This window comes from Leuciscus leuciscus (assembly GCF_965113295.1).
Source record: "Leuciscus leuciscus genome assembly, chromosome: 4".
Classification (NCBI taxonomy): domain Eukaryota; kingdom Metazoa; phylum Chordata; class Actinopteri; order Cypriniformes; family Leuciscidae; genus Leuciscus; species Leuciscus leuciscus.
In genome coordinates this window covers 18,695,912-18,717,805 of record NC_138728.1, presented here as the reverse complement: position 1 = coordinate 18,717,805, position 21,894 = coordinate 18,695,912, and the positions used below count along the sequence as shown (strand labels likewise).

The following is a 21,894-nucleotide window of genomic DNA, read 5'->3' as shown; positions in this document are numbered from 1 at the left end:
GATCAATTTGATATGCTGGGGCAATCCAGGCAGTCATGGCCTAATGGTTAGTGAGTTGGACATGTAACCCGAAGGTTGCTGGTTCGATTCTCAATACCATCAGGAAATGACTGAGGGTATTGAGAATACCCTTTAGCAGGGCACCTAACCCCCAATCGCTCCCTGGCCGCCACTGCAAATGACTGCCCACTGCTCCGGGTGTGTGTGCCCATAGTTTGCAGAGTGCGTGTTCACTACTCCTAATGTGAATGCACTAACTTGAATGGGTTAAATGCAGGGGACAAATTCCGAGAATGGATTACCATACGTGAACTTAAATGTTATATAATTATGAATCTTCACTCTATTAAGAATAAAAGGTTATACCTAAAGAGTTCAGTTAGGCGCTTCATATAAATAACCTTTTAGGGGTTCCTATCATGGGATCATTTGATGGATTTAGTTTTAATTCGTTCTTTTTGTTTGAATTCATTTTATTTTAATTACATTTTATGACTTAAACAGCAAGTAAACATACTTTATTAGTAGTAACAAAAAGGAGCAATGTTTAACTTGAACGTTTCTGCAATACTTTGTCATTTCTCTTTATAGAACCTTTTTGACATAACGCGTTCTTTAAAATTTAGTTTCCTATTGTTCCACATAGAACCCCACTTTTTTTTTAAGAGTAACAGTTGCTTTATGTTTCTCAGAGCACACTAAACAGCATTGACGGGATATGCTGTCTCAAGACAGGAAATATTTTGGTGTGTGATGGTTAAACAGGAGCCGTATCATGTTTTAAAAAATCTGAATCACTGCTGGAACGGGAGCGGATGAGACGACTCAAACAGAATGGGTAATTTTCAGGCCCGATTCAAGTTGGAGGTGCAGCACTTTGACAGTCATGAAATGAACAACACCAGATGTCAGAAAAGTGACCCTGACTGATCTGCTGATATGACTGGACTAAATTAGTCCATTATGATTTATTATTAACACATCTAATATTATTACCGCTGCTATATATGTATTATTATTATTATTATATAGTCTTGACTTGTTCAAACCAGCAAGTTTGACTGTGACTGTGAAACCACACAGCACAGTGATCCATGTTCTTGTTACTCCAGGAAGTGTGTTTTACCTGATGGCAGATCTCGTGCACCACCACCATGGTGAGCTCCATCTGATAGGAGAAGGAGGAGACGTCAGGATCCAACAAGATCTTCTGCTCCACAAACACACTCAGGCCCCAGTTCTCCATGGCTGCATACGGATGCTTCGGCACCGCCAGGAGATCTGCACACAGTGACGAAGATTCAAGCTCAATGACAGCGAAAACAGGATTGTAAAACAGTTTACAGAGAATGTGCAAATTTGTTAAGCATATGCACTACCGGTCAAAAGTTTGGAATAGCCTAGAATTTTGTAATTGAAAGGAGCCCCTTGTGCTCACCAAGGCTACATTTATTTAATCAAAAACACATTAAAAACAGAAATATTGTAACATAATATTACAATTTAAAATAGCTGTTTTCTATTTTAAATATATTTTAAAATATAATGTATTCCTGTGACACAAAGCTGAATTTTCAGCATATATTACTCCAGTCTGAATGAACTAATGCGTTTAAAGGTGCATTCAGAAGTTCTTACAGTATGTGCATAAGCTCTAATCCAAGATGATGTGGATTAGCCTTCAATCAAAGTTTTATCATCTAAATGCTATAATAATCAAAGATCATTGAATTTTAAACTCAGACAAAGCAAAGCAACAATATACGCAGCTCTATTTAGTCATATTTCTCCCCAAACACATTTAAAATAGCTCATTTACTCAAGTCAGTGTATCAGTGAAACAGCAGACAGAGAATCAGCTGTTTTAAACGCCTCCACCTCCATCAGCCCGTCTCAGGAACATTCATATGCCAATGAGAAGCGGTTAAACCTCTGGCGCTGGTAAATCCACGTCTTATAATCAGCCACAGAGGAAGAGGAACTGTTGAAAGCTGTAACATGATTATCCGCCGGGCTGGTGTGTGTGTGTGTGTGTGTGTGTGTGTGTGTGTGTGTGTGTGTGTTTGCCTAATTCGACTGAATGAAAGCAGCTGCAGAGTTTTGGAGAGAAGCTGCAATCGTCATGACGACAGATACTGTGGCGGGAAAAAAGACGTTTTCAAAGACGTTTAAAGGCGTTAAAAGTGAACAGTTTTCAAACGCTCCCCTGATAATGACGAGTCCAAATTATGTACGTTCACACACGATTAATATTTCACTTTTAGTTTTAAATAGAAACGATGGAGCGCGAGCTCATTCAAGAGGCAAAGAACAATGAAAACAGCAATGCACAGGTGAGAGATTGAAAGAGCTGCTCGATTAAATGACTTCAGCAAGAAAATCAGAATCAGAGAGTGCAGGTTTAACTGGGCATTGTTAATGTTCTTCATGGGCGAAAGACCTGATGCTATTTTAATTGGGCTTTTATACAGACTCATACAGCAATTGCACGACTGGGGCTCTTGAATAGAGAGGAAAAGTAGCCTACCATAATCAGAGATGTCGTTCAACTCAACATTCCGTCAGGACTTTCAAGATACAAAGATACCAGAAGCAGAACCAGTAAGTAATATTAATCCTTATCAAAGTAAGCTACATTATCAATACGTTTTGTAATGAAACAAAAGGATTTTGAGCTAAATAGGGACACATGTTAATCACTACTTTAACTTGTAAGTAGTCATAACGAGGTATAGCCTACATAGCCTATGGTATATAGCCTTTTGAACATATAATGGTACATTTAAATACCACAGTAGCACGCCTGTTTGTTTACTGAATAACAATATTCGGGAAAAACAGCAGGAAAGCAAATGTTATTGCTTTTACAAGTTCAGCAAACATGATTGAGAAACTCACATTGTAGATGCAATATTGTTGTCTGTTTTTGCTACATTGAGGAAAATATTTCCTCCAAAAAAAACAGCAGAACGTTGCCTCTCCTTTAGTAACATACTTTAGTGGCATTCCTGAATGAATCTGCATTTTAAACAAATCAGTGGACTGAATGATTCAATGACTCACTCATATTTAATTTGTCCTGAATGATTCAGTGTTTTAAACAAATAATTTGGGTGAATGGTCAAATTGCTCGCTTTTTTCCCCCTTTTTTTCTTGGTTCATTTACTCATTCATACTTGATTCGTTCCTGAATGAATCGGTGTTTTAAACAATTCAGTTGAGTGAATGATTCATTGACTCATTCATACTTAATTCATTCCTGAATAAATCAGTGTTTTGGAACGAATCAGTTGGATAAATGAATCTCACTCATGAAGACAGACACTTACTTGCCACCCATTGGCATAACCATGTAACCTGCAGAAAATGTCCCAGTGCTGTTGGGATACTTTAACAGCACTTATGCAACGACTCTCGTCCAAATCGGATTTGAGCACCAAAACGATATGGTTATCATTTTGTACCACAATATTACCACCTGATAGCAGCATTGGACTGTGGTATCTCCACATTCTTTGTATTTTGTTTAGAAAGTAGAGAGTTACTTACGTTCACTGAGCCTGTCATTGTAATCAGGTGTATGACCTGTAGTTGATACATAAAGCTCTACTGTGCTGCTGTGTTGGATTGAACAGGTTCTTTTTGGCAGAGTGCTGTAACATTACAGAAATCATGATGATGATGCAAAGTTGGAGAAATTCTATCTCTCCCTGTCATTCACTTTCTCACATTTGCTATTAAAAGAGGCTGGAGGAATCCGTGAGGGGAAGATGAAGAGACAAAACAGGTGGGTCTTTGTAGACCGGGGCACAGTTAATGGCGGGAGACAGAAATAAGAGCATCTGTAAAAACAGCAAGATCAAAATAAACAAACAGCTTGTGTTTTCAGAGAGCAGAACCTCCACTAGCTCCACTACAGCAATTATTCATCACGTTCCTCACACCTCAGTCTGTTTCACACGTTAACTGCATAAAGATCAGCTAAGACACGTCTGCTTATAAAGTGGGATCTATCTATCTATCTATCTATCTATCTATCTATCTATCTATCTATCTATCTATCTATCTATCTATCTATCTATCTATATATCTATCTATCTATCTATCTATCTATCTATCTATCTATCTATCTATCTATCTATCTATCTATCTATCTATCATTAATAATTTCCTATATGTCAGAGCATTTTTTTCTCTAATAGTTTAGAAAAGTAATAGCACACATCTACTCAAGAAGACATAAAATGAGGCATCATTTATGTACAAATAGTTCAGGAAGAGATATAATTCACTCCAATTCAATACACTGATTCTGTTCCGATCAATAAAAATGAGGCTTTTGTTTCTTAACTGAAACTACTGCCATATTGGACACAATCTGTTCACACAACACCTTGTTAACAAATATCACCTTGAATCTAGAGCGCAGCTCTCCCCTCGGACGAAGACATTGCCATACTGTAGTTATTGTAAACGTCGCCTGATGTAATTATGACTCCATTAATAATTCCACAATTACACTGTATTGTCTCTGAGGAACCTGAGCTCTAAGAGACAGCTCTACGCTGAATCCCAAACCACTGAAAAGACTTAATAAAGTTTCTTCATTAGATTACTACACTTAATGATCATCAAGGCGTCTGTGTTTGAAGTAGTTATACATGAACATGAGCAGCGCTAATTCTTTTCTTGATGCTAGTTCTGTGTGTGAGGGGTTATGAGGGTTGTTCATTAGCAACCTCCTTATTCACCATCAACACACTGAAAATACACTGAGAAATGGAAACACATGAGCCTGTTTACTCTGTTTACCCTGATTTACTTCATCTGAACCAGCTGCTGCGGTACATACTGTATACGTTCAGTGAGGAATCATGGTAGCAAGGCTCTTTTAGATTATCCGCACTATATAGCCATAATATCATTATTAGGTCTTAAAAATCTGTGTATCGTTAGAAGCATCTGGCTTCACCATCTGAATTTTGTTTATGGGTGCCCAATAGGTTGATCACAATCTATCAGTCGATCGTAAAGGCAATGCTGGTAGATTGCTCAATTTAAATATGCTTTCGTTAAATAAATAAATATAGCAATGTCTTTCATTCTCCTTTTATTTTCTGCCTGCATTTGACCAGGCACGATTTTGTTTATTCAGTTAGGTAGCCAACTTCGCGCCTTCCAAGATCTCCATCTACAGCTACACAAATTTGGGAACTTCCTAAACTTTGCATCTGAACTGCATAAGCCAGGAAAGGAGCTTGCATAACTTGACAGTGAACACTAGATTGAACAAACTGAAAAGGTTAGGACAGACTTTGACTTTGCTTTACTTGTGGCATTTGCTACATTCATGTGCTTTCCATTTAGAGATGAGCATGAGGTTGATTCCCTGGCCTCAGACATGTTTCAGATGAACCTTGCTGCATTAGAAGAGATTTTAGCACTGCAGACTGAAATTCAGGTGAAGGCGAGGGCACAGTCTTCAAACCTTCTTGCAGAAGAAAAGTATCCAAATATCAGAAAATGTGCCACATCTTTGACTGCAATGTTTGGCTCAACTTACTTGTTTGAATCAGCCTTTCCTCACATGAAGATTATTAAATCAAAACACCGTTCCACCATGACTAATGGCAATTTGGAGGCCTGTTTAATACTATACCAGAAGCTTATTATGCAAAACTGTCAGTGCAAGTCACAAGAACAAGAAAACCTAAATGCCCTGGTTATGGTATTGTTCTGGAGGTGTTTGAGTTTAATGAATTCAGAATTGAGAAGATGAATTCAGAGATACATGCAGTAGTAACAAACATTTGTAATGTATTTTATTTTTAAATTAAATGAAATTATTATTTTTTATATATATATATATATATTTTTTAGTTGGTAGATCTAATTGAGTTGGTCATTTAATAGTAGATCATCACACAAAAAAAGTGTGGGCACCCCTGCTTTCTACCTAGTATGGTCATGGCTGACAGAATATCATCTCTCCTATTAAACCAGCTAAAAAGTGCTCAATAGCCCAGAAACAGCATTAGAAAACATTCAATCCAGCATTAGCGTGGTCAACGCTTTAGGCTGCAAACACATCAGCTGTTAATGCTATAAGCGCTGTCTTGTTTCTTCTGTTTTATATCTCAGATAAGAGTTAAACTTGCCTGACTGCTGTGCTGGGCTCTTTTAGTGTGAGTCTGTTTAGCATGTTGAACTGATGTGATGTGATGAAGGTCTGTAGGAACGACTGACAGAGCAGCTGTTCACTTTCACACACTCTTTCGTCATATAAGTCTAGTTTCACCTTCAACAGCATTGCAGGATTACAGTATTGACAGAACATTCATCAATGGATTAAACCGATTAGGAAATAGATCTACATGAAAGTACCCTAAACTGAGTATACTAAGTGTATAAAGTGTGTTCTCTTGCTATTTGACATTTTGATGTTTCAATCCTGTCTTGTACAATTCCCACAGAACTTTCCTTTGATTTTCAAGATCTTTCTGCGTTTTTCAACATCCAGCTTTCAATTGTGGTTTTCAAATCTGTACTTAATTTAGAATTCCATTTCAGTGTTTCTGACTATAATTAAACATTTGTTATATTTTCTTTATGTTCTCAACTGGACATTTTGTCAGTTGCATGGTTTCTATTTCTGTAGCCCCTACTGTGAAGTCTTGTTGGACCAAAATCACAATCCACATAGCTTGTATGTTCTGATTGGCTTGGGAACAGATACTGTAAGATACTATTTAGGACTGCAAGATATTAAAGATAAATGCAATATGCAATAAGTAGGGTGACCACCTGCTTATGTCTCTGTTGTAGGACGTAGATGAGATTTTGCGGGACAAGTGTGAGAGAGATTTACCGGCTCTGTGACTGGTACTCAATTTGCCCAGGTTGACAATTTATTTTACTCTACAAGACCTATTTAGTCTGCTAAATATGTATAATGAACTGAGTAACATGCTATTTGGTAAAAAATCGCATTTTATACTAAAATAAATTTCCTTAAAGGGTTAAGGAACCTGTAAGACATTTGTTTATCAAATGAACACAAATGAAGATCTTTTTAATGAAATCTGAGAGCTTTCATTCTGCCCCTCCATTGACAGCCTACGCAACTACCACTTCCAAGCCCCAGGAAGGTAGTGAAGACATCATAAAAGGGTTACACTTTATTTTAAGGTGTCATTGTTACAGTGTAATTACATATTTAAGTACTGAGTAATATTAATTAACAACATGCACTTACTATAGGGTTAGGGTTTGGTTGAGGTTTAGTTGCATGTAATTATGCATTATTTACTGTTATTATGCTGAGTACATGTAAAATATGTAACAAGGATACTGTAAAATAAAGTGTGACCCATAAAGGAATCCATGTGACTCCAGTGGTTTAACCTCAGTTTTATAAAGCGACGCGAGTACTTTGTTTGAGCAAAAACAAACAAACAAACAAAAAAATGACAATTATTTACAAAATATCAATCTCCAGTGTGCGTTCACAGGAGCACCACGACACATGCGTGTTTGTGTTTACACAAGAGCAGATGTTGTTCTGTGAAAGCGCGTTTGTAAATAAAGTGGTAAATAATGTTTTTTGCGCAAAAAAAGCACGCGTGTTACGTCACAAAATTGAGGTTAAAGCACTGGAGTCACATTTATTTTTTTAATCATTTATCACATTTATCACATTTACTTTAATGATGTCTTTACTCTCTTTCTGGGACTCGAAAGTGGTAGTTGCGTAGGCTGTCAATGGAGGGACAGAAAGTTCTCAGATTTCATTAAAAAGATCTTCATTTGTGTTCCAAATGTGAACGAAAGTCTTACAGATTTGAAACGACATAAGGGTGAGAAATTAATGACAATTTTCATTTGTGGGTGAACTAACCCTCTTAGTAGCAACTTTATTAGACTATGCAATATTAAATGCGTTTTACTTGTTTCAGTGCATCTTGAACTCCTGGCAGGCTTGATCAGGATGTTCTTATCCAGTATGTGTCTAGATGAAGTCCTGGCTGGAGTAGCTGTATTTAAAGACTTTCAATGAGGCCCACACTGATTCCTTTGCCCTGTCCAGTCCTCCTCAGCGGAGTCCTCTCTATGATTACATTGGCTATTTTCCCTGCTCTAGCTAGAACACGACGGCTGCGCAAATGGATTTTTAAACACCAGTCACAATTTTTTTTAATAACATTTCTTGTGGTATTTTAATTTCAGGGACAATAAAAAAAACAATACAGACATAATTTGAATGCGGGACACTTCTGCTTATGTCTTGCACAATGCAGGACAAAGCTCCTATTTTGGGATGTGGTCACCCTAACGATAAGTTGTTAAAGAATTAGTTCACCCAAAAATGAAAATTATGTCATTAATTAATTACTCACCCTCATGTCATTCCAAAGCCGTAAGACATTCGTTAATCTTCGGAACACAAATTAAGATATTTTTGATGAAATCCGAGAGGTTTCTGAACCACCCATTGGCAGCAACGTCATTGCAGTCAAGGCCCGGAAAGGTAGTAAAGACATTGTTAAAATAGTCCATGTGACTTCAGTGGTTCAATCTTAATATTATGAAGCGATAAAATACTTTCTGTGCGCAACACCCCCCCCCCCAACAATATGTTCCACGTCATTCACACAAAAAGTATTCTCGTCGCTTCATAACATTAAGGTTGAACTACTGTAGTAACTACTTGTTAATGTATAACAATCACTCAGTAAGCCATTGCAATACATATCATGATATGTACATTTACGATATTTCAATAATTTTAATATATTTTGTACAGCCCAATTACTATCAAACCATGTTAGAACACAGAATTGTGCTTTATTCGTCAGTGGAGCTGGTGTGAATCTTGTCTGCATTTAGAACAGGATCATAGAGTTTTATCAGCAGCTAATGAATAATTTTACAGCAACACAGTCTTGTTGAGGAGAGCAAATGTTCTTTCATGTTTAGATGTTCCTTTGGTTTCTACTGAGGTAAATATACGCCTATAAGCGTGATCTGAAATGTTTCCAAACCTTAAAGTCTCTCACCTGGATATTAAATTTCAGAGTGATCTGCCCTATTTGCATTGATTTTTTTTTAGATGCTTCTGCATGTGGAGACTCAGTTTGCAGCTTGTAATAATTGGTGCTGTTTTGTTGGCTAATTGGGCCACAAATTTCAGTTCAATATGAAGCTTTTTGACTGAATCACGCTGTTGAATAAATTGCAACAGACCTAAAATTACTGTTTTTATTTCAGACCGATGAAAATATGTGCTCTTGTGGCTTTTTCTCTTATTAAAGACACGCTGTGTCTTCCTGATGAAATCTTGATGAGGTTTAGGTGGGTTTGTTGTGTTTATTTGGGCTCATTTTGTGCTTCCTACATTCACCTGGACTCAATATTCCTCACATATTCTTCTTTAATATCTTGCAGTCTCACTCTTCTTCCTGTTCTTACTTCCTGCACCTAGATCAAACAGCACTGAATTTTAACTCCCAATGCAGCATAGAGAAGTCAATATGGGGTCACGACTCCTGATTGTCAGTTTCTTAGACAAAGACACACTCAAACTTCACAGAAACCAACAAAAATTATCTTTTAAAAATATCCTGAAATAGTGAACAGCAGAATGTCGACCCTCATTCACCACTGAGCTTTATTAAGCTCAGGAGCACATGAGGCTGAATATGAGGAGAGAGGGAAGCGTTTGGGTCTGTGTGTTTGTGTGTGTGTGTGTGTGTGTGTGTGTGTGTGTGTGTGGTCATGGTAAAGTGGAGAGACTCGTTCTCGGTCCACAGCACCCCTGACGCCCTGCGGTCTGCTCTCACATCTGAGCTCTTAACACAGGCAGCGGGGCAGAAGAGAGCAGCCCTTCATGGAGCTACAGTGGTGCCTGAGGAGAAAAGCCTCCAGAGAGGGTCAAACAGATGCTCTCAGCTCTTCTCATTATCACACAGTTCACTCCACCTCTCATCTCACACATTCACCTCCGTTTTCTCAAACTATCAGAACTGCATCTGAACATTTGCCACAATTGTATGGCTCAGAGTTGCTCGTTTATTGCTCAGTTGTCCTAATGAAGTACTAGATCTGTTCTATTTGGACTTGTCTCCATTGGGAGACCTAAAAATGAAAACAAATGAGACAATGAGACAAAGAGTATAGAACTATTAAAAGAATGTGGACAGCAGCTCCGATCCTTATCTTATTTAATGAGAAATGTTTCAGTTCATATTGAGATCTCTGACTTTTGAGTGCAGACTGGCACTATATATGGATCAATCTAAGCACAGATTGAGACATTGCGGATTTCTTTTTTTCGGAAACCTGAGAAGAGCAGGAAACTTAAGGAAACTGAAGAAAACCCACGTTTATCTGTAAGGATTTGTCTTCTCTCAGTGAATGAGTTGTGTTATCATGTAACGTAATGTCCTGTCCGTTTCATAACCCTTTTTTATTTAGTGCCCACGTCATTCACAGACTCACACCTGTAAGCGTTCCTCACACTAACACATTTCCAGTCTCTCTCCTCACAGTGCATCAAATCCACTGTGTTCCCGTTCTTAAACTGATAACACAATCAATCGCAATTTCAGCCAGTGTGAGCCACTATAAGCGCTATTACGGCTCCAGCTGGAGCGCCCAGCTAGTATCAGCTCTCTCTAATGATGTCTGCGGCCCATTCTGCTCTTCCACAAATCACAGCTGTTGAAATGGAGAGAAGTCTTTAGAGGCGAGAGGCAATAACTGTGAGAAGTGGTCAAATTCAGGTGCTCACTACAAATCAGAGCGGCACCCGAGCACAACGGAGGGACACAAACATTTTTTTCTTCTTGACTCTCTCTCGAGAGTGTTGAGGACCGGAGCGATGGGTCGGGTGGAATTATTATAACACAGATCAGTGAGCTTCAGACATCGTCCTGTAACACTCCAGCAGTTTTCTGCTCTCCGTTTGCTATTCGTCTTTATCAGTAATTGGAAGAGGAGGAAAGGCGAAGCTGCTTGTTATTGGACTTTTTGTCTCTCTGCTGACGTCGGGATGGAAAGTGTACGAGCGACAGAAATAGAAAAATATTCAAAACCGTGAACTTGCACTTTAATATGTGTGACTGTGAAATTATCAGCAGAGACAGCTGGGAAGACACAGCATATGTAGCAAAGCGCCAAGGGGTTGTTGAACGGAAAGTAAAAGAGTTGAGTGACTCTGAGAAAATTCCCTCAGTTCCAGTAACTATAAAACTGCATCGTCAGGCGCTTCCACAGCAGCGTGTTCAGAAAACACACAACGTGCCTCAGGAAATGTATTGTAGGGATAATTAATAGTTGCTTTTCTTTTGGTACTTCCTGAAAAAGTCCATGAAAACAATGTGCTGTTTTTGAAGCAACATATTGTTTGTTTGGCTGCTTCATTTTTCTCTTCCTCATGGCACAGCATGTTCCTTTCTTCTTTTATTCCTGCCAAACTTGATCTTGAGATCTTGAATAAATAGTGTTTTTTGGCTCTTGAATGTGTCCTGACAGATTGGAGTAGCGCCTCAGTTCATGTGGCATGTAAACCGATCATCTCTTCATACTAGTTATAGCACAAAGTAAGCATGAATGAACACCAGAAGGTATGTTATTTCAACCATGGAAAGACGTCAATACACACCGACGTTAATCTACTAACTCTTCTGCCTGGTTTGTTTGTGGGACAAAATGGTGGTTTCGGCGTTATTATTGGTCAGATCACGTGTCAATCAAACTCCCAACGACTGGTGAATCGAGCCTAAAACATTCATAAACCCAAAACATTCCCACATCAAAATAAATATAGCAAGTGTAGAGGACAATAGCCGAGCTTCTTGATTGCTATTTTGCTATGAACATTCATTAAAAAACTCAAACCAGAGCCAAATAAACATTTTGACCATCACAAGACACAATACATTTAGATTTTTACATTTTCAAGATAAATTTGTGGTATTTGCCTAAGTTAAATTTGTTGCTATGATGCTATGATTGCTAAAATGTCTTGAATGGGTAGAATGCTGCAGTGTGGTTACTAAGGTGTTCTGAGTGTTTGCTAGCATTTTGCTCTGCATTTGCTAAATAATTTGCTAGCATATTTCTATGTAGTGTAAACACTAGGTTTGTTTTGAAGGTGAGAGGATGTTTCCAGGGATTTCAACACCCTACATTTTGGCAGACAAATTTCGGCCACAACAACACATTCTGTACACCTCATTAGCACTCAGTGGGTAACTAGTGATTCCCTTTAAAGTTTCCACCCTAACCTCACTGTTGACCTTTGGCTAAATGTCATTGTTGATAGTAGAGGAAACAACATACAGTAACAACTACAGTAGCATATAATATAGCTTGTTTATTTCCCGGAGAAACCAGATCAGATTTGTTTCTGGAAATTATTGCTGATTCAACTTCACATTTAATCCTGCTGAAAGTCAAGTGAGATGTTGGATGTAACCTGCAGAGTGTGAGTGTGTCAATAGCCATTAAGTCTAATGTCTGCTGGTGATTCTTCACTTAAGAGCAGGTCTGAGATCAGATCCGTCATTATAGAGACTCTCAAACCCACAACACTTCAGTAAAGATGAGCACTCGACTATAAGAGCTGAACTAAAGAGGTGAAAGTGTCTTCATCTCGTAAGAGTGAACAATATGTTAAATATATTAAATCAAAAATACTTTAGATGCTAAACATTTTCAATGTGGTAAACACTGCTCATGGATGAGATTTTCAAGACATACAGTATCAGCAGTTCTTTACGTAAAACATTAAAGGGACATTTTCTGCACTTTTGTAGCATTTTGTTTTGTTGAAGTCTATGAAGTCCTAATGATGTCATTTTCCACTGTAGCCCTTATATATAAACAACATATTCTTGCTACTGTACCTTCCTGAATTATGATGTTAATGACCTGGGTTATGATTGGCTAGACTCCACGTACCACCATAATTCACTTTTATTAGAGCAAATACAGTGTGGGTGTAGATATGTAAATGTGGACATTCGTATACTAATGAGTTCATCTCATAGTGCCATAACGACGATCATAACGATTGAATCAGAGTTTCAATAAATGATCGTGATGAACTGAGGAAGGAGTTTTATGGTCATTAACCCAACACTCATATTTCATATCAGCAAAAATGTGTCTTTTTTATATATTTTAATAGCATGATGTCTTTTTGTCAAATGTTCAGAATATCAGAATCTAGCAGTGGAGACTCTCACTGTAAAGTGTCTCCGAGATGCTGAAATCTTCCCCCTGTTTTGATTTTGTACATGTGGAAGCAGATTCAATACATGCGGCTGTGTGTGTGTGTGTGTGTGTGTGTGTGTGTTGAGTTGACATCATGACTTCAGAGACCCTCCTCTCTCCTCAACAAAGTTTTCCTCCCTTTCCCGAGACTGTTTGATCATGAACTTAAACTGTCACTTTTTCAAGTCAAAGAAAAAAAAGAGTGAGAATTTGAAACATTTCTCTTGCTTTAACTCTTTTCTCTCTCTCTCTCTCTCTCTCTCTCTCAAATAGAAAATGGCGAAGTTTAGGGGAATTCTCAGTAGCTCTGTGTGTTTTATTCGTACATGACTTGTACATTTGTTTTACGTTTCTTCATTAAATTCAGTCACTCTGCCAAATGAACTAGTCAGTGTTGATCTGTTTGTCTTCAGATCTACAATCTCAGGGGAAGTTTTGACGTGACCTCAGCCAGTCGAGAGCTGTCATTTTCCAGACCGGTTAGTCATTGGGCTCTGGTTTCCTTGTTTTGTCACGTCTTTCAGAAATGTCACATTTTTAAAAATAGAATGAAAAGAAAAATGCAGCACTGAGATGCTTTTCCTAACACATTCAGCACTGAGAGCAGAACGTGAAAGCAAAGAGAAAACGTCACTTCACTAAACTGTATTTGAATGTAAACTCTGCAGCATCCTGATTTAATCAACTAAAATTTCAGTAGCTTTGAGAAATGCCAGCTGGCAGAAATCCTAAAGGTTGATTCATGCTTCTAGTTTCCCACATGGACACTTCGATTAGATGAGGACAAAATTACCCAAAACTACAGTGAACATACTGTTGTGTTGTTCAGTTATCTGTCTGTCCAAATACAGTAAAGCATAACAATGAGTTCAAACACCAGTTAGTCAAGTCATCAAAAATAAAATGATGAACTATTTTTCTCAAACCCATAATGTTAACAAGGGGGCAGTGAACTGGACATTTAACTTTGGGTTTAAAAAAAATAATAGATAAATAAATACACTGAATCTGAAGTTGATGCTAGATATTTATTATGTATTTAATCATGGAAAATGTTGCATTATGCTTGTAAAACTGAAGCAATATAATTAATTGAATGGTGACAGTTGTCCGGTCATCATCTAGAGATTTTAATGTCTTAAACTCAAGATCTCATTCACCCACTTTTTTATTTTATTTATAAACACTGTTATATTGTAAAGTGCCTTTGATCATGTCATTTAAGAGAAGTTTCGTGAACCGTCTAATGAAACAAATTGGGCCTGATGTTCCTACTGAGAATCAACTGCATAATATTGTTTGAAAATGGTCCTTGATTCACATGAGAGGATGAAGTTGCTAATAAACACACAGTTATTGTGTCCGTTTTGTCTCTCAGATGGACAGGAATGTGAATATGAGAGCCTTTGTGTGTACGAGGTCCATTTAAACACCCCAGTTTAAACGATTTATTACAAAGTGACAGATGTCATCTTATATACCTATAAGTGTCTATACTCAGTGCTGAAATTCCATTTACACCACAATATATAAATATATAATGTATATACTGTATTTTATGGCATAAGAAAAATAATATCCTAACAATAACCTTACAAGTAAAAGCCAGAATGACACAAAAAGAGGATGAATAAACCATCTTTTTACAAAATCGGTGCACAAAAATGGCCATTACAGGCACATTTTAAGCGAGATACAAAGAAAAGAGATTTGAGCTATTTTTGTGAAGCTTTTTTATGAATGTTTCTTGGCAAATTTCTAATGGCGAGTTTCAGGCTTTGGTGTCTTTGTTCTGTTTTGTTGGGCGAAATTCAAAAGCACATGAAAAGAAACTGCCAGCATTAGATAAAGACTGAAGCACAAACACACTCACATTATCAGGGTGTATAAAAGGCTTCGGCCAATCAGGGACTTTTCAGTTTCATTCAGTTTGAAGGCAAGTAAACAAAAAAAGTTTAGACAAATAATTTAGAGGTGAACGCAAGTGCAGTAATGTGACAGACATTTTCTCTTTGAGCTGCTGTTTTTTTTAGGGCTTTCAAACACAAAGGCTTCTCAAAAATATCTTATCTGGGCACGTAAACACACACATTGAGTAACATCGGATCTTCACTCTCCGACTTCAGCAGAACAAATGCTTGATAAACAAACCATCCAATCAATATCCTCCATTTATGACACATATTTGTTTCTCCTCGTATCCTCGTGCTCAGTAAAGCAATCTGTCTTTTGTTTACAGCCTTCATACGGCAGACGCTTCAGACGGTCGATGGTATTGGCAGACGCTCTAATTTGTTCACGCGGGTCGGGCGAGAGGCGTTTCAGACGTGAACAAACGCCTTATTGTTGAATTCTTAAACTTGATGAGTGTCGTTTGGATAAAGACACATTCAAACGCACTTAGTGAGTTTATATAATGTTTCAGTTAAACACTGTCGCTGTTGGATCTGTGTCTATGCGAGATCTTCTAATCTGTCACTGAATCTGAATGCACAGATCACTGAGGGTAATTCGCAGCAGGTCCGTCACGGCTTAGAGCCGAATGAGCTTCTCCGTGGCCTAAAACACAAGAACGTTCATTTGGACGGAGACGGCACAGTCAGCAGAGGATCTGCAGCACAATGAGAGTGAAGTGAATACTGATCAGCTGAAATCTTCATCAGTCACACACATGCTGCTCTCAGATCAGCTGCCGTGAGATTGAAGCTTTGGCTGGTCGAGATGGAGATGGAGATGGGAAACTGGGGTTGGTTTCACAGAGGTATTTTTCTCAGTGTTCACAGCTTGAATGATGTATCTGTGAATTCTGGATGAATTGAATCTGATTAATATTGCTCTCTCATTGGCTGTTTCTCTCTGAGTGCCATGGAAATACTGATGAGTCTCTGATCTGGACGGATCTCTGCTAATTGACTGGGATGTGAGCAGGATTTGGTGGATACCTGTGGATACTCTCCCACTGTGTAGCATTTCTTAAAAAAAGCCTCTCTTACATTGCCTTACAAATTCCCACAGGGTCTTAAACTATTTATTGCACTATTTTTTCCTTTTTCCAGTGTGGCTACATTTTGTTAGAGGTCAAGAACAATTATATATTTAGTAAGAGTAGTATATTTAAATTTTCCCTATAAAAACAAGTGTTTTGCTTGTTACTGTTAATAACAGTTAATTTTATCTGCATATCAAGTCAAGCTCAGTGCTTCACTGTTAAATATCCAATAAACAAACATGTAATATTATTAGCAACTGCACTTATTAATGCAAAACAATAGTAATTTTATGATTAAATTAACTTTATGATAAATTTTCCCCCAGCGCTACCAAATGAGGTGCTGACCCCACCATCTGTAGAATTTAGTGGCACCGGAGCTACTGCTCTCAAATGTTAGTCTGGAGCCCTGCAGAATGTTTAGAGTGTTTTCATAGTAGGTCTTTTGGTGTGGACATCAGAGTTCAGTTTGCCTGTCTGGTTTGAAAGCTGTTTCCAAAGTCTGCTTGAAAAAGTTTTTTTTTTTAATAATATATATATAAATAATTTTAGATTATTTTCGTTTTTTTCTAAAACTCAAACGATATATATATATATACTTTAAAAAATAGAGAGCCTCAAAACGATGGTGAATGACGTTAAAGAAAGATTTTTTATTGGGAAATTTTTTTTAAAAAAATTCTTAAAATGTAATATATAAAAAATTTTGAGTACAATATATAAATATAAGTAGTTTAAATAAAAAACACAACAAATTTATATAACAAATTCACAATAAAACCTAAGCCACCTAACCCATATACAATAATTTAACACTAAATAACACTACAGTAGCCTACTAATAACAGCAAAGTAGTCTGTATTCGTGGTATGCTACAAACCAGCTTTAAATTTCAGAAATTCTTTTCACATTTTTTGCCTTCTCTTGCCAAATACGATACCTCTCCTGACTTATTGCATGTCCTGCAAAAGGTGAGTGTTATTTTAGAATGCATCACCTTAAATGCCGCGATGCGAAACCCATCGTGGAAGAAGAACGCCGTCAACTGTGACAATGAGTGCTCAGGATCAACTGAAGGCTGGATTTTCAAAAGTACGTGAGGTTCACGGCTCTATTGTTGCAGTAAACTTGCATTTTCACACTAAACATGACGAAACAAATAACGAACTGTGATTGGTTGTGTTATGTCAGTCAGTCCTTTGGCTGATATTTTTATTCTTAAATACATGTAAGTGAATGTGTTTTGTCATTTAAGTAACCTTTATAATGATCATGATTCATGTTAGTTAATCTATAAAGCACAATGGGCGCCATACGCACCACAGTTCAGAGAATTATATCTTGTCAGGCTACAACACATCAATCCATCCACTTCTCCCGAAATAAATTAAAGTAAGTGGCTGGTGAAGTGTAAGAAGAATATTGTCAATTTTATAGTTACCTACAGTATGTGTATCTAAACACGTCATCAATTTATTTTTATTGCCGCTTCCATAGACATCAGTGTGTATTTTACAAACTATAGGCCTAAATGTTGTTTTGCTAGTACTTATGTGTAATTTAAATGTCTGAAACCTAAAATAAAGCTTATCTGGTTGAAAACACTGAATATTTGTGATGACACAGCGCTGAGAGCGTCTGTCTCTCTGGCTCAGCCCCAGCCAACGCAGATTTGAATTTAGAAGTTGATGATCATGCGATCTGAACATTAAGCACACCAGTGTGAACGAATGTACACACTCGTTCGTATACACATTGATCGTTCAAAGGGTTAACTAGCGATCACATGCAGTGATGATGTTTCTTATGTCCGTTTCGAAGAACCAGAAGGCAGATATTTCAACCGACAGCTGAGGCATTTAAGTGGCACCGAAATCTGCGTTTTGATTCGGTCTGGTTACATATCGGTTACTTGGGTTCGGTTCCAGTACCCAACCTTAATTATAAGTCAGGTTTAGAATGGCATGAGGGTGAGTAGATGTTTTATTTTTAGGTGAATTATCTCTTTAACACTTTTGCTTTGCAAACCCTGGTATTTCCTTCAGAAAATGCAAATGTAGTTGAACTCATTGCTGCTTGTCTCTGCAGAAATTGCCTTTGGCCAGCAGCTCACATTCTTCACACCTCTTGAAACCTCCTCAGGAGACTGAAGCAATTGTCATTCTGTGCTTGTTACGTTTCAGTACTAAAACAAAAAGGACAAAATCATGAGTAAAAAGTCAGTATTTTTACTGTCTGAGTAGCTCCTGAGCTCCAGTGCTAAACAGCTAATGCTAGCCTTCACTGTGACATTCCGTTTGATGACACAAACATTCTGCAGTTCAAACAAAGTAATACAATGTGAAAACAGATCAAAACAAGCGTAAAAACGGCCTCATATTGATGCTACATGTATACTTACTGAGACTGAATGAACAAACTCCATCTCTGCCGGTCCCAAGCCGTGGGTTTGAAACTCTTTTCTTTGTCTTGTTTGGATGTGTCATTCTGTAATCGGCAGAAATCTGTTTGCTTTTAGCGGCACACTGCAACAGCTCCTCTCCGACTTCACATTGACAAGAGGAGGATCAATCTGCTGCGACAAACCCACCGAAACTCTGACAAAGAAAGACTATCACCATGAAACTTCAGCTGTGCTTGTGCAGAATCTGAGAAAAAGGGTCCTCGACTCACAACTAAAAACACATCAACAGTGTCATGAAAAGAGAAGCGCATTTTTCAAACTAAAACATAAAAAAAAAGAGAATTTGCCCTTTGTGAAACATTGACAAGTTCAAACACTTCAGCAACGTAAACAGATTGACGACATCTGGTTAAAGTATATAACAGGAATGAAAGAAACTGATTTATAAAAAATTACAGTTTTTTCAAATTGCTTACATGCTAAAAGTGGAACTTGAGGCCCACTCTCAAAACTACAAACACATTATACGCTTTACACTCAGTTTGAAATTGAAAAACAAACTTTTTGCAAAACTCTAAACACTGTTCTCTACATTACACACATCATTCAAAACTAACAGCTCTTTTGTTTCATTTGGGAAACACTGCCATTTAAATGCCACACTCATATACTGATGGCCTACACCCAATGATCATGTGTGAAATTTTTTTTTGCTTCTTCTTCCCCAGCGCATGGAGCTGGTGGAGGTATTAACTCGAGCTGTGTCTAAGTTGAATATTAAATGGCCAGCCGAGAAACAAGGCGTTCATCCCAAGAGCCTTTTAGATGAACGTTTTCCTACAGCAAGCACAATACCTCCACCTAGGGGACTTCAATTCTTTCCTGACTCGCATAAAGAGTTATCTAAAACATGGAATAAACCTCATTCATTCAGAGTTTTTAGCCCTCAAGTTCACGTTTATTCAGAGTTTAAAGGGTTAAATGAATATGGTTATAGGACGATGCCAAAAGTAGAACAACCACTTGCTTCATATCTCTCTCCAGCATCGGCATCGTCCTTGAAGTCCCCAATGCTGCCCATTAAACCTTTAAAAACTTCAATGTTAGTGGGTAAAGCATATATGGCAGCAGGTCAGGCCGGTGCATGCCTTCACATCATGGCTATTTTACAAGCTTACCAGGCTGACCTGCTGAGGGACCTTGAGACTGGCGAGGGGGCGGGGCCTGACGTAGTTCGAGAACTGTGTCGGGCCACCGATCTGTCTCTTCGAGCCACAAAAGAGACCGCTCGTGCTATTGGGCGGTCGATGGTAGCTAATGTGGCTTGGGGCGCCTTGGGACGCAGCAGTTTCCAGCGAACTTCCGACTCCGCGTCCCCACGATTCTGCGTCAGATTCGCGCCCTCTGAGGAGGGTTGAAAGTCAGTCAGTTCGGTGGTTTCCTGCCAATATGCTCCAGGTCACCGAAGTGACAGCTCTTATTACACCAGAGACCAGCCTCGAGAGACTGGTTCCCTTAGTAGATTATCTGTCAGAGTGGAAGACTCTACCAAATATTTCTCAGTGGGTCCTGCATATAGTAGAAAAGAGGTACAGAATCCAGTTCGGTTCTCGTCCACCATGCTACAACGGGGTGTTACTCACAGTGGTACATCCAGACTGGCTCTGGTGATGGAACAAGAAGTGAAAGCGCTCTTAGCGAAGGAAGCCATAGAGCTGGTTCTGCCGGCCAGAAGAGATTCAGGGTTCTACAGCCGGTATTTCATTGTTCCAAAAAAGGAACCCAAAAAAGGGTTGCGTCCTATTTTAGATCTTCGTCTTATGAATCGTTCAGTCAAGAAGTTGAAATTCAAAATGCTGACGTTGAAGCAGATTGTGACTCAAATCAGATCTGAGGACTGGTTTGTTACGATAGATCTGAAAGATGCATACTTCCACAACACAGGAAGTTCCTAAGGTTCACTTTTGGGGGCAAAGCCTACCAGTATCGGGTTCTTCCGTTTGGTCTAGCTCTATCACCCCGCACGTTAACAAAATGTGTAGATGCAGCTCTAGCTCCGCTCAGACTACAGGGAATACGTATTCTGAACTATATAGACGACTGGCTTATCCTAGCGGGGTCAAAACTTCTGGTGGTTCGGCATCGAGATGTCGTTCTCGCACATATGAAGAAATTGGGGTTGAGATTGAATGCCAAGAACAGTGTACTTTCTCCAGTACAGAGGACCACCTTTCTTGGTGTCGTGTGGGATTCAGTGACAATGAGGGCCGTGCTCTCGCCTGCTCGTGTCGCTTCGATCCTCACAGTTGTAAAAGAGATAAAGCTAGGCCAGTCACTCACTGTAAAACAGTTTCAAAGGCTGTTGGGTCTGATGGAAGCCGCGTCCAACATTATACCGTTCGGCCTGCTGTACATGAGGCCCCTACAGTGGTGGCTCAAGACCACAGGGTTTTCTCTGAGGGGGAACCCACTCTGTATGATCAAGATAACACGGCAGTGTCTCCGTGCTTTGGTTTTATAGAGGAAAAATTGGTTCCTATCTCAGGGTCCAGTGTTATGAGCTCTTTGCCATCGAGTTTCGCTCTCGACAGACGCTTCTCTCATGGGCTGGGGAGTGGTAATGGAAGGCTGCTCAGCTCTAGCTCTGTGGAGGAGTCATCATCTTTCTTGGCACATAAACCGCCTGGAGATGATGGCGGTCTTCAATGCATTGAGATATTTCCTTCCAGACCTGAGGGGCCATCACGTGCTTGTTCGCACAGACAACACGTCGGTGGTCTCCTATATAAATCATCAAGGGGGTCTGCGTTCATGTCCACTATGCAAACTGGCGCACCAGATTCTCTTGTGGTCCCAAGGGAAGTTACTCTCCCTCAGACCAGTTTATATTCCGGGACATCAGAATATAGGAGCAGACATCCTGTCGAGACAGGGGCTGAGGCCCGGAGAATGGAGGCTCCACACCAAGGTGGTGGAGCACATTTGGGGAGTTTATGGCCAAGCACAGGTGGATCTGTTCGCGTCTCAGGATACGACGCACTGTCCACTTTGGTTTTCTCTCACGCATCCAGCCCCACTGGGTCTGGACGCCATGGTGCAGACGTGGCCGAGGCTACATCTGAATGCTTTTCCCCCCGATCGCTCTGCTCCCAGGAGTTCTGGAGAAGGTCCGCCAGGACGGAGTGAGTGTACTAACAGTAGCTCCATACTGGCCAAGCCGAG

The 21,894-nt window shown here is 39.0% G+C and overlaps 1 protein-coding gene across 1 annotated transcript in view; it reads right to left on the bottom strand.

Annotated features, from left to right (window-relative positions):
* The window catches only part of LOC309497858 (thyrotropin-releasing hormone-degrading ectoenzyme-like), a 154,176-nt gene that overhangs the window by 78,842 nt on the left and 53,440 nt on the right, over positions 1-21,894 (bottom strand). Inside the window, exon 4 of the mRNA XM_082168202.1 lies at positions 1,127-1,281. Coding sequence (XP_082024328.1) covers positions 1,127-1,281 — 155 coding nt within the window. The remainder of the gene's footprint in view (positions 1-1,126; positions 1,282-21,894) is intronic.